The sequence below is a fragment of the Asterias rubens genome, chromosome 8, assembly GCF_902459465.1.
Source record: "Asterias rubens chromosome 8, eAstRub1.3, whole genome shotgun sequence".
NCBI lineage: Eukaryota > Metazoa > Echinodermata > Asteroidea > Forcipulatida > Asteriidae > Asterias > Asterias rubens.
Genome location: NC_047069.1, coordinates 17,192,618 through 17,209,949, shown reverse-complemented (window position 1 = coordinate 17,209,949; position 17,332 = coordinate 17,192,618). Strand labels below are relative to the sequence as shown.

Here is a 17,332-nt window from a genome sequence, read left to right as displayed (position 1 = left end):
GTCCTTACTCTATGGTAATTGGTACTTGGAAGTTATCCTCGTAAAACTTCTTTCGGGGAACTTGACAAGCTAATTCGTTTTGTTGTTTTTGTAAGTGTTTTTTAAAGTATGGTGGTATTTGGAATCTATGAGGGATTGTTGACGATTAATCCAGTGTGGACTTTATAGGTATTTTTCGCTATCGTCTGATGTACATAGTATGGCTATAAGCCTTTTTGAGATAAAGCGGACACAATGCTACAACACTATACAGATTTAGGTAAATTTGTGTGGATACACCCAAACCTAACAGTACACTATCACGTCCGCCGTACTTCAAAAAGGCTTATGGCTTAGAATTGAAGACAATCTTTAGCTAACACCCCTGGCATTGGTGGAAGCTGCATGGTTTTAACATTTGGCTATAAGGCCGAGTAAAAAACAACATGTTTCACGTCCGGGTTTTCCAAAAAAGAAGGAAGAGGGGCTTTTTATTTTTTTATTTCAAGACGGCCGCCATTCTTTGTTAAAATGTCAAATATCCATTGTTTTTTCTACTGCTGAAATACACAAAATATAAATGAAACAATTTAGTCGAGGCATTCAGACAAGACATTCAGATTGTTTTTGCTGAGATCATTTAAAAAAACCCTATTTAAAAAAAATAAAATAAAATAAATAAAAAATAAAAAAAAGGAGGCGGCCTGTAAAAAGGAAGCGGGCGGGACGCGAAACATGTTTTTTTTTTTACTTGGCCTAATATGTGATTTTGAACTTGAAATTTATAAAAAGAATGTGGGGATCCCTTCTGTATGTGATAAGATTTTAAGTTGGTTTTCTTTTTTAATGGACACTTGGAGACAGGGTGTGCTAATTAAATGTTTTGTTTGTGTAAAATGTGTTAGCAGGATTATAGGATAAAAAGCATTGTTCATTTCAGAGGGAAAATACTTTACAGACAAAAATGTTTCTAGTATGAAATTAAGAATCAGTAATATTTCAGACTGGAACTTAAAGTCATCAATGAGAAATTGATCTGAACTGAAAACCTGTAAAAACACATCAGCTGATTGCGATTGTTACAACAAACAAATTTTGTTTGGGGAAAAACATGTAAACTGTAGGAAGTTTTTTTTTTTAATCAATTATTGTGTAATATTCTGGTTAATTCTTACATTTTGTATGTAATATTATACAAGGTGATTAGGTTGTGGACCTTTAAATAAAATGATGCCTAATAAAGAAAGAGCAAAATATTGGATTCAGACAAAGTTTTATTGTGCTCTGAATTTCTTCTTATTTTGGTTATTTGCAGACTTAACCAGTTATTTAAAAGTAAAGTATTGCAAATTCTTGTTAAGGCCGGTTTATAGTCGGTCGCGCGATGGTCGCGCGACGGAAGACTTGCGCGCAATCCTAAGACTGAGGCCTAAAAACCATGTCTTGTTATGATCGCGCGTCAAGGTTTCCGACGCCCGACCATCGCGCGACCGACTATAACTCGGCCTTTAGAGTTGGGTACATGAATGAGCACATAAGGTTTGTGACTATTGTTGCAAACCGCTGCTTTCCAATCTCAAAAAGCTGTTGACCACATAAATTTGCTTTGTGCAGCCAGAAAGAATGTATTGCTTATTAATAGCACAAACCGGTTACAATTATACTACTTTTGGCAGGTGTTCCGCTCTTTCAGCATTATTAATTATTAACAAATTCAGTGAATTGTACTACTGAATAGCTTTATACCGGTACATGTATATATCAACTGACCTCTTGACTGTAGCAGTAATATAAGGCTAAAATGACAACAAATCACATCAACTACAATTCTGCTGTGGGGAAGACAAAATGCTTTTATAATAAAAAGACCAAGATAACATTTTGAGTTGTACTATTGACCCCAAAAAAACTTTGAAATTTACTGTCTGTGTATGTTTTCATGTAAAAAAAAAAAATAGATTATAAACTATCACTGGAGCTGCCGGGGATTGAACCCGGGGCCTCGCGCATGCAAAGCGCGCGCTCTACCACTGAGCTACAACCCCTTCGATGTATGTAAGTGGAAAATTGTTGTATATATACCTAAATATATTAAGTGTATTTTCATAAAACTTCAAACTAGCTTGAAGCTATAGTTATTATAAGTTAAAATATGTTTGCATATCTAATCAAATTAAATATACTTGTTTACTATAATTATAATAAATTAACTTAAATTTTGCAATATTATGTCTTTACGAATGTATAATTTATCAATAGAAAAAAGAGTTTGAACGAGGTTAAGACGTGACGTGACTCCCCATTAAAAATGGCGACCTGCTTGTCTGATGGACGGAGAAACGAGCTTTAACTTCTCAGTTGGTACGGTAGCTACTCATTCTTTTATTCGTATTATGTCTTTCTTAAATACTGTATGATCGTGATTTGTATTTGTTAACAAAACGGGAATATCAGTATTCAAGTAATTCTTACAATTAATCTGAATATTATGTTTTTGCGGTACAAATAAAGTGATTTTCAGCGTGTTCAGTTACTCTGCTGCTTCGTGACCGTGGATTCAACGACGATTCAACATCCATTCACAACATCCGTGTGTACGCGCAGTCACCACCGGTCGTGAATTGTCCCGTTTTATATGACAAATTGTATTGTATCATATTTTCACACCTGTCTGTGCCGTGGATCCTGTACGGGCTGGATTCTTGCATGTGAATTTGTGTTCCCCATTTCCTTGTTCCATTTGATTAATAATTAATTATATTAGGCCTACGTTTTTTTTATTTTAAATAACTTTTGTTTGGTTTGGTTTTTTGGGGGTTTGTGTTTTCCTACAACAATCATGACAATTTTTAGTAAAAATTACAATAATCCTATCTAGTGGTAGACCCAGTAACTTGGGCGCTGCATTCCTTTTTCGAAATATTCTGTTATTTTACTATGACAGAAAATGTCAATATTTCGAAAAAGGCATATTCGAAATTTTGACATTTTCTGTCATTTTACTGTGACAGAAAATGTCAAAATTTTGAGAAAGGAATACAGCGCCCCAGTTACTGGGTCTAATCTAGTGGCTAGCGGCTAGCTTAGTTCCTTTTTTTTAATCCTTGTTGTCGATCTTGTCGACACTGATTATATTTCACGGTAATTAAATGTTCCTCACTAACCTTTGTAAAGAAAATGTCCAGTTATTATTAATATTATCGGTGAATTAATGTTCTTCCCTTTGAGTCAAAGTGAAGATTATTAATCCATGAGAAAATCGCGTCAAAACTCATGGAGCCATGGGCTTCATTTTTGACTTGTACGACGGAGAATGGCGCGCATTAGATTATTTTACATGAGCTTTTCTTCTGTAAATTACTATTATTTTTTTTTTTTTTTTAACTCTCCTAAAAAATGAATCCCCAACTTTGGTCAAAAAAACGAAGGTTTGTTTCAAATTGTACCCTTCATCTTAACTCAATGGTCTCAACAAATGTACAATTCTTCAAGAGAATTGTATTTTGATTGGATATCAAGTCACTAAATGACCCATTAAGTCAAATAGTCAGAGGTCTATGGCACAATTACAAATGACCTAAACTTTTAAAGGGGGGGGGGGGCTATCAACATAATTGTCACAAATATTTTGTTGATTTTGTTATAGTTAAAAGTAAATTGATTATATTTTGTGGGTGGATAAAACAATATAGAAAGGTTTGCGGTAACACCATGTAATAACTATCTCTAATGAGTAGGCCTAGGGGATAGTCATTACATGGTGTTACCGCAAACCTTTTTAGATCGTATTTCCACCATGCAAAGTTTCAAATCCTACTGGATAAAACAAGTTGACATGTTTAGATTTTCACACAATCCTGTGACTGTTTCCTTTGTGAAGTGTTTTTTTTTTTTTTAGAAAGGGCCATTATGGTTAATTAAACAAAAACCAGGAAATGGTTTTGCATACACTGGACAATGTCTGAGCCGGAAAGTACATATTCTGTTTCCTTCACACTACATATCCTTCAATTTAATCAATTTTCAAGATTGTATTATAACATGTATTAATATTACATGTATTTGCTGTTTTATATGTGTGACAACCTATTATTTATAATAACTAACTATCAGAACAAAGTTACTGCATAACTGTTGCCAAAGTCAAGTAAGATTGACTTTGGGATTCCCTACATGCTCAAAGGCGAACACTTCAGGCTATTCAGTCCCTGTTTATACCATGTTCCAAAACATAAGCCTTTACCAATTGAGAAAATATAATGAGCTGTTGCAAACTGTGGGCCAACCAAAATAACTTATGGAATAAATGCAAAAAATGGTTATCAATTGAATTGGGTAGTATTCTGGTCGTTTTCTGTATTCATGTTCTAACCAATGAATAACAACCAGGAAGTGTACAACTTTACATCTACTAGAAATGTATGTGATTGTAAATAAGTTTTTAAAAAGATAACATTTACATGTAACAATTTCCAATGGGTATTTGGCAAGGCCTAGAGGTTGAGTTTCACTATTGTCATTCTGTGCCAGAGTAGATTGTAGGAGTTTGGTGGGAAAACCCCTTTACCAGAACATGGGAAGATTTCAGGCTACAAGGAAAAAGAGACAAATTTGAATTGTATTTTATATGTATATTTTTTCACTTCTTTTACAGATGAGGATGTCTGAACCCATTGTACAGTTCACTAGACCATCCATGTGTGAGCTTGTGTAACCACTTCACAGTGTAAACCCATCAGGCAGTATGTACAACAGTTCAGGATTGACATAACGTGTTGTGTGTAAGATGTCTGGCCGAAGGGTGGACATCAACTCGGCCAAAGTGGATGAGTTGGCCACCTTATTGGGCGTAGGGAAAGCCCGGGCTGAAGCCATTGTGGAGAGGCGTCAGGTGAGCTACATTGTACCAAATTGGGCCCAATTTCATAGAGCTACTTAAACAAAAAATATTGCTTTAAAACAATTTCTGCTTTTAGCAAAGTTAAGCAGGTAACCAGTCACAAACTGTGCACATACAACTGAGCTGGTAATAAACTGTCTTCCAGTAGGCAAAACTGTTTGATGCTTAGTAAATTGTGTGCTTTTAAGCACACAATTAAGCAGCTCTATGATATTTGGCCCAGAACATTTTGAGTACTAAAGCTTTGCATTCATTTATTGATGACAAATGTTGGCATTGAACATAGCATAAATTTTATTATATAACTGACATACAGATCCTTGTCATTTGATTGGTGTAACTTACTTCACGTGACATTCACTATTACTCCCATCCGCATCGGCGATCAAAAAGACCTATTCGCCCACGAAAATAGCATTTCCCATTCAACAGTTTGGATCATCCTTGTTCCCAATGTTTTTGAGCAGTACAGCGCCGCCGCGCCACTGCTAAAACAAAGGAGCACCTGTGCAAAAGGTTGTGATCCGATTTTTGGTTGTCAGTAATTAATTTTTGTGTGATTTTTCATAATGTTATACTTTTAAAATACATGAAATGACATGGATCTATATGTCAGTTATATAAAACAAACATTGAGTGGCTTTAATTCGTGGAATGGAAGGAATATTATCGCTCGGTAAAATTTGGACTGTTCCATTTCGCCTCTTGAAATAGAACAGTCTAAATTTTACCTTGCGATAATATTCCTCCCATTCCACTCTGAGACACTCAATATTTGTATATTGTTTTTGTTCTTCAATTCTTACATGTAAACAATTTTGATTTCGTCGACCCGTATGAAATGTGAATGGCTCTTTGAAATCTAACCAATATTTTTGTAAAATCTTGTCAAGATATAACATATTATGTGATTGATTGATCGAATGATTGAGTGGCCTCATGATTGAGTGGTTTCTCATGAAAAAGCTGTATCCCTCTCCTAAAGTGTAAAATCCATTTCTTTTGTCCTCATTCAGAAGCATAAAGACCTAATAATTTGTATTTTTAAGGCGTTTGTGAAAAGTTGTTTGTAAAACTATGTATACTATTACTACCCACCAGCATGTCATAATTCTTTTGTTTCGTTTTATTTGAAGAGTATTAATGGATTCAGCAGTGTACAAGATCTGACATCAGTCCCCGGGATAGGCAACAGTGTCATCGATCAAAACAGCAATGTGCTTTCTTGTGGCACGTACACCAGTCATGCTTCGTCCACTACCCCTTCGCTACATTCAAACAGGCATGCTGCCGGGTCCAGCTCCTGCCCAACCATTGGATCCAAAGCGAGCTCCAGCAGCCTCAGGACAGGCACCAGCGGACCAAAGCACAGCATGAGTGCTGGCCCTAGTGGAATCAAACCCACTGCGAGAACCCCAACAACTTCTTTTAGTGCCAGTGCCAGGCGGTCAAATGCTAGCCCGGTCAGGGCCAGAACTAGTGCCCGAAAGTCGATCTTAAATGCAGCTAAGGCAAGCTCTATCGGATCTCAGGGTAGACATGGTAAAGCCAGCAGACGACAAGGATGTTCTGCTGCTATACTTCATAAGTTTTCAACCCCACCATATAGTGGTAGGGCAACGAGGAGAAACAAAGTGTCGATAGATACTGAGGACTCATGCTCCCCTGGTCCGGGAGTATCGTTACGTGATAGCAGTAGGGCATCTAGTTCATCAACTGCGTCATCGTCGGCAACGTCATCAAGTACCTTAAATAAATCTGTAAGTAGTAATAATAATACACAACATTTATTAGGCGCTAAACACATTTGTTTCTATGTTAGACTATGTTTGAATTATGAGATCTACTCCTTTTAAACATAGCACCATGTAATGGTTTACAAGGTGCTGTGACGCAATATGCTGCCAATCACACCATAATATTAAGGAAGGTATTGTAGATTCTTCTGTGGCTTTATTGCGGATCAGCTGCCTCATGTTGTGATTATGGCATACAGAGCTCAAATTTTTTGGGAAAAGACCGGAGGACTTTCAGCTCAGAATCTGGACCTGGATTTTATTTACAAGACCAGGATCAACATGAAAGGAGACTAGATTCAAAATAGGAACTCGTTTTTATCATCTAAGCTGTTTCATTTGAATAAAACACTAAAATAAAAAAATAAAAATTCTTCTGTTTTATGGGTGAAACCAAGCAGCTTTGAAAGTATTTGTGAGACACAAACTCATTGGACATCATTCTTTCAGAAAAAAATGTTTAATAATTTTTTTTGTTTTTGAAGTCTACTGGACTTGTCCTGTATTGAGCTTACAAGTCCAACACTGAAATCACTTGCCTGAGACCAGTAGAGCATTGAAGAGTTCGAGCCCTGCATTTTGTGCAAATTTGACTCCTGAAATTTGTTGTTCTCTCGCTTCACAGTGCATCAAGCGGAAGCCATCTGAGCCAGCGGAGGAAAGGACCCAGAAGGGGAGTTCACCCACCAAGAGACTCTGCAGACCTCATGATAGTCTCAATCTTAGGTAGGATGAAAAGCCATTTATTGATACACAGAGCTGTACGGACCCTACATAGCAAAACAGTTACATTACATTTTGAGAAAAGCAAGTGCGGAGATAAGCCGTTTTGCCCTAAATACTGGTTGAAAGTGTAGAGAGATATTACATTTCAGATATAATTACATTACATACGTGAACGTGTAAAGAGATATGTTTCATATAACATGTATCACTAGACCACCGAGATTGTCGGTAAGCTAGAGGCAGTTGGAAACATTGTGGTACATGCTGCTAAAAAATAATGTAGGATTTGAATTGAACTGCCTCTAGCTATACCGGGCAATCTCAGTGGTCTAGTTGGTAAGAAAGGTCATGGATTCAAATCCCATCCCAGTAATATGCCTTTGATTTTTTTCACAGAACTTGGGGAAAGTACTAATAGATAGATAAATCCTTAAACATTGATGTAAGGGTAAAAACCAAGATAAATATTCCTCCTACTTTATTCTAAATTCTGGGGATTATTTTGCCCTTGACAAAAATCTGAAAATCTGTGATAGTAGATTGAAAAGTCTTTAAAAAAACAGATCTTGTTACTAAATACAATTTTCCTACTATTTTCAAAGGACCTAATATGCCTGAAAATAGCATACAGGCAGTCCCAATAACATACATTGATTGTGACACGCTGAAATTTGCTGTTGAAAGCTGTGCCCTCATGTGGTAAAAAAAAATAAAGTAAAATGTGTTCTTGATTTACTCATTTTGTTTTTTTCCTTTCAGGCACTTATCACCCACCTCTACATCAATCCTGCCGGGTAGCAATAGCCCACTGAAATTCAACTCGTCCCGAGTTGCCCAATACCAACAAGACAACATCGAGACACCCAGAAGACGTCTGTCCTCAAGGCTTCAAATACCTCCCAACCTCAACGAATGGCTCAAAACGTTCCAGGTAAAAATGCATTACAAGGTCTCTCTTTTGTAGTCTGTTTGTAGTTAGATATTTTCTGGTGATGAACGGGTAGGACTCAGAGTATGGACTCACAGGGATTCAATAAGTGAAGGACAGATTTAATAAAGCCTTAAAGAAGACATTTGACCACAGAATTTTGTGCTTATGGCCTGTAGTGTGATGCTTTTTTAAGGGTCTTTGAAGACACTGGACACTATTGGTAATTGTCAAAGACCAATCTCCTCACTTGGTGTATCTTAACATGTGCATAAATAACAAACCTGTGAAAATTTGAGCTCAATCGGTCGTCGAAGTTGCGAGATATTAATGAAAGAAAAAACACCCTTGTCACACGGAGTTTTGCGCTTTCAGTTCATCGATTTTGAGACGTCAAATTCTAAATCTGAGGTCTCGAAATCAAATTCGTGGAAAATTGCTTCTTTCTCGAAAACTACGTTATTTCAGAGGGAGCCGTTTCTCACAATGTTTTTATACTATCAACCTCTCCCCCATTATTCGTTACCAAGAAAGGTTTTATGCTAATAAATGTTTTGAGTAATTACCAATAGTGTAGTAAACAGGGCCATCAGCCATTTTGAGGAATGGTGGACACAGTACTGCATGACACTATCTGGTTTTGGTAAATTTTTCTGTAGACCCCCAAAACAGTGCACTCCTATAGTGTCCACCATACCTCAAAAAGGCTTACGAAATTGGGCTTGGCATGTTTTTCATTGAAGTTTTAATAGTATTATTGTAGGTGTTTCTAATGAGTTATTTCTCAAAAGAGCATAGCATACCATGCCTTGAAGTTTTGTTTGTACTTGTTTATGCCTCTGAAGAAGGTCCCGTTTGGAACCAAAGCTAAGGCCATCGACCCTACTCATTAATACCATGCCTTGAAGTATACCTTAGGTGCCTGTATACAAAATTCTTGTTCCATCGTGTTCTATTCAGCAGAACTGGAATGTACCTGAGCAAAGACTGGCCCTGGATGAGCTAATCAACCATTGTGAACCCACGCTGGTCAGACATGTTATGTCCATCATTGAACCACAGTTCCAGAGAGACTTCATATCGCTGTTACCTCGAGAGGTAAAACAACTTCATGATTGTAGACACAGAATGTGTCATGTCCCATTTTGTAGTATAGACGATGTGACCTATGTTTACATTCAAACCGCCCTCTGTTGACAAAACACTATATACGTCATGTTTCGCCGGGCACTGAGTTGCGTAGTCATAGTAAGATTACGTACACTTTCTAGCTGGCTGCCAAAACACAAAGGTTTTGCCCGGCGGTATGCGCGCAAATCATGTTATGGTTTTCGTGTGACGTCAGAGGTCACATCGTCTATAAGACCTGAGCCCAATCTCATAGAAGTGCTTAAAGGGTCTATGTATTTTTGTAATTTTTTTTTGTGACAAAAAACGCAATGTCCACAGATTTACTTTAAACTGGCGCAGTTTGTTAAGATAATGACAGTAGAAAGCTTCCCGGAAAATATTACTTGCTGAGGTGCTGTAGTTTTTGAGAAATTAGTAAAACAATGTCATGAAAATATTCTTTGTCTCAGTGATCATGAGACGAAAAATTACTTCAGCTTGTAAAAACGTATTTTCATGACATTGTTTTACTCATTTCTCAAAAACTACAGCACCCTAACCCACGAAATTCTTAACACTCCTTCTTATGGTTCCCAACTCTTCAGTTCCCAACAGCTTGCTCTATATGTGCTGTATACTCAGTACTTTCCTGAGTTCTGTGAGAAAAATCACAGGTATATTACTTGGGTGGGATTCAAACCCACCACATTTCCAACACATCTCCATATGTTTCCTATCTCTTCCTTCCCAACAGCTTGCTCTATATGTGCTGTATACTCAGTACTTTCCCGAGTTCTGTGAAAAGAAATCAAACGCATATGACTCGGGTGGGATTCGAACCTACGAAATTCGCAACACTCCTTATGGTTCCCAACTCTTCCTTCCCAACAGCTTGCTCTTTATGTGCTGTCCTTCCTGGAGCCTCGTGATCTCCTTCGCGCGGCCCAAACTTGCCACTACTGGAGAATCCTCTGTGAGGATAACCTCCTCTGGAAAGAGAAGTGCCGAGAGGCCGGTATTGATGAAGTCAATGGTAAACAGACAAGGAGGCGTTCTAATTCCGGCGTGCCGCGCAGCCCGTGGAAGAGTATGTACCTCAGACAGCATCAGATTGAATACAACTGGAGGTTTGCAGATATCAAACAACCAAAGGTAAGTTGTGGAATAAAAACAGTACAGTCTCCAACCAGTTAAAGGCAGTGGACACTGTTGGTAATTACTCAAAATAATTTTTAGCACAAAATCTTTCTTGGTGACGAGTAATGGGGAGAGTAATGGCTCCATCTGAAGTGCCATAGTTTTCGGAAAGAAGCAATTTTCCATGAATTTGATTTCGAGACCTCACATTTGAGGTCCCGAAATCAACCATCTAAACGCACACAACTACGTGTGACATGGGTGTTTTTTTCTTTCATTATTATCTCGCAAGTTCGATGACAGACTGAGCTCAAATTTTCACAGGTTTGTTATTGTATGCATATGTTGAGATACACCAACTGTGAAGGCTAGTCTTTGACAATTACCAATAGTGTGCACTGCCTTTAAGTAAGATATTCATAAGCAGGCCTTGAATTTCATTCTTGAAGGGGCAGAGCAATTTCTCTCTTATAAGGGGCACTTCTTTGAGGAAAGTGTAAATTTGTATTGGAACCCCGGATGCCCAGCAATTTCTTTAGGTTATTTCAAGGCCTGCATAAGAATTCTGAGTTGATGCTCTACTCTCTAAAGGTGAAAGTGGCAAAATTATCTCATTTGCACTTGAGGGATTGTATTTTGTTTTAACGTTAAATTTTGTTAGAAATTTTAAGGTTCTGACTCATAGAACAAGGTTGTTGCACTTGTTTGTTCATTCCCAATTAACTTAGAGTACTATTGGTTTTGAAGCTGTATTGCATAAATCAAGTATTAATGGGTTTTCTCTGTTTTCCTTAATTCTTAAGGTATTGAAGGGACATGATGATCATGTGATCACTTGCTTACAATTCAACGGTCAGCGCATTGTCAGTGGTTCTGACGACAACACACTCAAGGTCTGGTCTGCAACGACTGGCAAGGTATGTAACTTTTTAAGGTCCTTTGAAGGAATATGGATTAAATACATTAATTTTACAGCCAAGGAGGGGGGGATCACCAGACTTAGTGAAAAATATTTTCATTGCAATATTTTTGGTAGGTTTGTGAACATTTTCGCTGATTAATTTAATGAAATCCCTTCATCAAACTTTTGAAACCTGTAGTTTGTACAAGTTTTGAAACTAACAGGTTAATTTTTTCAACTAAGGATTCTGGAGAGAAAACCAGCTTGGGGAGCAGGACTTTGAATTATTTTTAATACTAATATTTTTTCTCTAGATTTGTGGTTATTTTTGTGCTGAACAAAAGGTTTTGAAATGCTTACGGTGTCATACTGCTGAAACATATAGTTTGTTAAAAGTTTGTATTTTAGTAAACTTATGTTTAATATTTTCTTTTGATATTTGATTTGTGATATTTAACTTCGATCCTCGAGAGAAGCACTAATAATAATTCACCAATCATCAATTCTCATGTTAATTTTTAAATATTTTTTAAAGATGTTAATTTATGTTACTTTCGCTCTTTTTTTTTTACTTCTACTTTTTTTCTGCTGTTTCTCCACAGTGTCTTCGAACACTCGTAGGTCATACAGGCGGTGTGTGGTCATCCCAGATGTCCAATAACATCATCATTAGTGGCTCAACAGACCGTACTCTCAAAGTGTGGAATGCAGACACTGGTCAGTGTATACACACGCTATATGGGCATACATCAACTGTCAGATGTATGCATCTACATGGAAGCAAGTAAGTGTGATATCTGGTCTTTGTAGGATCTTAAGAATGACTGGGGTGCAGGACCCAATTTCACCAACCCTGTAAGCACAAAAGTGTGCTCAGCACAGAAAAACACTGCTTGGCAAAAACTGGGTACCAGCTGAAATTCCATAAAGTTTACATTGCTGCAACTGGTGCCCACTCAATTTTTGCTTAGCAAAGAAATTTACTACTACTTTTGCTTTAGTGGATTGAGAGGACTTTTTAAATTGGTCTCAATGTTCAACAAGCCTGCTCTAGTCATTATCAGGAGACAGATGAGTGTCTGAGATCCTGGTCTCTCCATAGGGATTCAGAGGTTTCAGTGACAAGTCTGCACTGCTCTGATTGGCAGTAGAGAACTGTCTTGCTTTAAATAGACAAGTAGATATACACACATGGTTTCAAATAATAAACCACAAGGGAAACAACGGGGTAAATGTTTACTAATACACACATGGTGTTTCCCAAAACTGAATAAAAATTGATAGTACTAGTACAAGAAGTGCGGAAATAACAGTGAACATTTATTAATTAAACATTTTTTTCTATCACCAAACCCAGGGTGGTTAGCGGCTCTCGAGATGCCACACTAAGAGTATGGGATATTGAAACCGGTCAATGTCTGCACGTACTAATGGGTCATGTTGCAGCTGTACGTTGTGTTCAGTACGACGGTAGACGGGTAGTCAGTGGAGCCTACGATTACACAGTGAAAGTATGGAATCCTGATAATGAGGAATGTCTACATACACTGCAGGGGCACACTAATAGGGTGTACTCATTACAGGTAAGGGTTGATGGCTCATGACGCATTGACACAGCTGTATTCTTGTAGATCAGTCCAAGCGTTTCCAACATTGGGACCGGGTTAAGTGCATGACATTGTGTCAAGACTTGCACAGTCCATCGAAAAGTAAGCCAATTGCGAGGTAGATTTCTAATAAAGTCTCGTGACCAGTCACCGTGATCCAGTACTTGCAATTACATGGTTGTACATTAAGTTCAAATCTCCAAAGTTAACTGCTGAAGAAGTATTGTTGTCTAGTTACTGAATCACAATTTATTGACTTATGCAGTAAAATGTGGGGGGGGAATTTGGTCCAGCATGCCCCACAATTCTTGAAAAAATACTGGGGTAGCTAAACCAGTTACAGGATCCTATATTTAGCATTCCATTTCTTTAGTATCCTTATTCAGTCTAAATACTTCCTTTCCATTTTAGTTTGATGGTGTTCATATCGTCAGTGGTTCTCTGGACACCTCTATTAGGGTCTGGGATGCGGAGACGGGGGAGTGTAAACACACCCTGATGGGTCATCAATCATTGACCAGCGGTATGGAACTTAAAGATAACATCCTGGTATCCGGTAATGCTGACTCTACTGTCAAGATCTGGGACATCACTAGCGGACAGTGTCTGCAGACGCTACAAGGTAAAGCTTGATGTTATCATTTTAGATTTATTTCCTTGCATTTGGTGTTTTAACCACAGTGGTTTGCTTCACTTTTATTAATCCAGGGGTTGATTTCACAAGGCGTAAGGACTAGTCCTAGGAGATATTAAAAACTTAAGGCTAGTCCTTGGATAAGTTACTCATCCTCACTCGAGATAAGACTAGTCTCTCGAGATGAGACTAGTCTTAACTCTTTGTGAAATCCACCCCTGGTCATTTTATAATTAGTTTGCCCTGTCATCTGATTCAAATAGTTTTCGCCTCTCTGTTTCTGTTCCACCACATCATTATAGTGATGGACAAGTAAAAAACATTAATTTATTGTATAGTTGTATAGTTAGTTGAAATCTTGGCTGAATAAATCATATCATAGTAATAGTAACCACTCCAGCTGGAGCACAGACCGAGCAACGAGAGTCAACATTGATCAGGGGCCCAGGACGAAACGTGTTACAATGTTTTACTGCTAATTGTAACAAAATACCCAATACACCATTAGATCAAAAGAAAATCAGCAAAACTTTAAAACTGTTGGATTTATCACAAATTAATACGTACTTGTCTTGGCATAAATTTTAACTGAAATATTAATATGCCCATGAAAAGGCATGCCTCGGAGAGAGCACAATTCATTCAGTCGATGCGGAGCATCGGATGATGTACCTCCAAACACGTTGGTCCTCCATTGCTATACTCGGCTCCTCCCGTCTCAGGCCAGAGTCCCGGCTCAAGGTGTCCACATCGAGGTGGTTTGTGGTGTGTTACGGGGGGAACAGTGACCCTGAGTAGAGGCCCATAGCACCAGCCTGCTAACTGCCAGCTCAGTATGTCCTGCTAATCTCAGCCTTCTTGTCCTAATCTTGGTGCTAACTCTCGGTAGTCCACCGTAGAGTTCCAGGTTTGTGACATGCCTCTCCCAATCAATCTGTAAAAACTCAATAAATTATGTTTTATTCTTTTCCAGGACCAAACAAGCACCAGAGTGCGGTAACCTGCCTTCAATTTAGTAAAAAATTTGTCATCACCAGCTCAGACGACGGTACAGTCAAGCTGTGGGACTTGCATACAGGGGAGTTCATCCGCAATCTTGTCACCCTGGAGAGTGGAGGAAGTGGTGGTGTTGTATGGCGGGTTCGAGCTAACCAGACCAAACTAGTGTGTGCTGTGGGTAGCCGTAACGGCACGGAGGACACTAAACTGCTTGTGCTTGATTTTGATGTGGATACACAGCGACTTTGACAGGACATTCACTCCTAACTCTAGAACTTCTTTGATAGACTGCAACTTATTCCAAAAACTATTATAGAAATTACTGAGCTTGCGTTTAGAGCAGAGTGGACGTGGTCAGGGTCATGAACTCCTTGTTGCAGACAAAGTTGTAATTTTGAACACGAAGGCCCTGTTTTAAAATCCACCAAACTATTGCAGTAGTTTTTCATGCTGTGGCTGTTTTGACGGCAGTTGGATGGTCAGCCTACAAATGGTTGTACTTGCAAGTTTCTGTCAAAGCAAGCAAATATGCAATAGTGAAATGGAAATTGCCAAAGATCTCAGCATTTTTATTGGTTATCTTCTTCTAAACTTATTGAATGGATGAAACGGCAGCATTATTCTGATGAGTGAGAGTCTCTCAATGCAATGGTGTGTGTTACATAAATGCTGCACTGTGTTCATCAACGATGGAGATGTTTCTGCCTTGGATTGTGTGAGACTACCCTGAGACTAGAGTGCTGCATTTTGTCAATCCTTACTACTGTTCAACGGGCACTACATCCACTCCCTCCATGCATAGACCTTTTCGCAAATACCGGGGCGCGCGCGTAAAGCTTGGAATTAGGTGCATTGTGGTCCAGCTGGTATCCAAATTTGATCCATATCTATCCCACAATGCACCTCATTCAACAGTCTGCGCTTGCGCATTGGTATTTGCGATAAGGTCTATAGAGACCTTATGCACAATGGGTAGGGCGCTTCGACTAGAGGTAAAAAGAATTTTGCTCACTTGCTTAATCTCTGCACCGCGCGTACAAGACTTATGTTTCCATTGTTTCATCATCATTTGACCTCTAATATGGTGTCATGATGACATCAATGCATAAGGACCATTAATGTTTGAAGATTCCAAATATAGGGTGGGTTTGATAAGCTTCTCCGTTTCGACCCCGAGGTGCTCATTCAGGTGAGCCCCTGATAAGAGCTAATCGAACGTTCACACAGTTTGCCCTCTCGTGGTGACGTCATGCACCTCGGGCCAGACCCAAGTGACCCTTCCACAAGCAAGGCACGGGAGGCTGACCCGGGTGAGCCCCTGAAATGACGTCAAAGCTATTCGAACGTACCGGGGTCGGCCTGGGGAAGCTTATCGAACGCACCCAACGATGAAGATAAAGTGGTGGAGTTGTGTGGAATGGAGGAATGGTTCTAGCCTAAACATGGGTCGGGGGTTTCATGGAAGTGACAACATTGGTTTGTGGAAAGGATGCATGTATTCCAACCATCTAGTGCTCTAAGAGTGAGAGTTTATCAATTTAAAAAAAAGGAAAACAACGCAATTGATATCGCTTTGTATTTTAGAGGATAAAAACAATATCTTATTGCCAGCTGATGCCACCCTGTTGGTGGCTACCAAAGATGACCATTTTATGAACTTTTTTTCCAGAACGAAGAAGCATTTTTTAAGAAGCTATCTTATCGTACATGGTACAGGCTTGCAATTCATGTAATTGATGCAATTATATTTCTCCTTTTTAAATCTGATTTCTAACTTTGTTTCCCATGGAAAGTCAGAAAGATTATTACAAATGGCCTTTGACAAAGAAAACAAACAAAACGTTCATCATGAATAGGTTGGTTCTTGTATATGCCGACAGTTCCTTTTTGTTCCCCTCCCCCCCCCCTTTTTTTCAGGGGGGGGGTTCTGTACACAGAGGCAATTTCATCCATGGTCCCTAGTTTTTAGGGGGGAACTGCTTTGCCATTACAAGAATGAAGCTTCTGGCCTTGCACCCATTTCACAAAAACCAAGATTGTTTTCAACTGTGCATCAATATACAATTGCTTCATGCTGTGACGGAGTCCATGGCGTTTTGTACACCCGAGGGGGAAAACGGCACCCGAGTCGAAGCCGAGGGTGCCATTTTCCCCCGTTTTGTACACCCGAGGGGGAAAAGGTCCCCCGAGGGTGTACAAAACCCATGGACCCCAAACACAGTGCAACAATTGTTTTGTTATACCTTAGTAACATTAATGTTCCTCTTCTCGAATTTCTGTTGTTATCTTCAAACATTATTACGATGGAGTACTCATTGTTTAATAAACAGACGAACAAGAAACAATTCCTTACTGTTCCCTCGAACCCGCAGGTGTTTCGTACACAGCGCTGGAAATCGAACAACACTGGGAACGGTCAAGGTGATGTACACCGGTGTACATCACTTTTCATGTTACCCGAACCCCGAGCCATGTACCATGCGTTTTTGTTGCACGGCACGTGATTGGTTCTGGACCAATCAAACTTCAGAATTTGTTACCGAGGTATAACAATCTTAATTGCTTAGCAAAGTTTGGTGTCGCATTACAAATCATTTATGGTGATATTGACGACT

General features: G+C 38.8%; 1 protein-coding gene and 1 non-coding gene across 3 annotated transcripts; one reads left to right on the top strand and one right to left on the bottom strand.

Annotated features, from left to right (window-relative positions):
• Window positions 1-1,952: 1,952 nt before the first annotated feature.
• Trnaa-ugc lies at window positions 1,953-2,024 on the bottom strand. Its single transcript has one exon. It is a non-coding gene; the product is annotated as a tRNA-Ala (tRNA).
• Window positions 2,025-2,276: 252 nt separating this feature from the next.
• LOC117293650 (F-box/WD repeat-containing protein 7-like) lies at window positions 2,277-15,588 on the top strand. Of its 2 annotated transcripts, none has more exons than XM_033776034.1 (12): window positions 2,277-2,340; window positions 4,634-4,870; window positions 6,016-6,639; window positions 7,301-7,401; window positions 8,161-8,332; window positions 9,293-9,427; window positions 10,331-10,591; window positions 11,380-11,493; window positions 12,080-12,261; window positions 12,835-13,060; window positions 13,496-13,706; window positions 14,692-15,588. In XM_033776034.1, the coding sequence occupies exons 2-12, from the start codon at window positions 4,766-4,768 to the stop codon at window positions 14,964-14,966; spliced, it is 2,406 nt and encodes an 801-aa protein (XP_033631925.1). In that variant the 5' UTR covers window positions 2,277-2,340; window positions 4,634-4,765; the 3' UTR covers window positions 14,967-15,588. The 2 variants fall into 2 exon arrangements, with proteins under 2 accessions (XP_033631925.1, XP_033631923.1); XM_033776032.1 differs by having other exon boundaries at window positions 9,290-9,427.
• The last annotated feature ends 1,744 nt before the right edge of the window (window positions 15,589-17,332 follow it).

Coding starts and splice junctions, on each gene's coding strand:
- LOC117293650 (XM_033776032.1), top strand. CDS start 4,766: ATGTCTGGCCGAAGGGTGGACATCAACTCGGCCAAAGTGGATGAGTTG. Junction 4,871..6,015: donor CCATTGTGGAGAGGCGTCAG/GTGAGCTACATT, acceptor TTTTATTTGAAG/AGTATTAATGGATTCAGCAG. Junction 13,707..14,691: donor GTGTCTGCAGACGCTACAAG/GTAAAGCTTGAT, acceptor ATTCTTTTCCAG/GACCAAACAAGCACCAGAGT.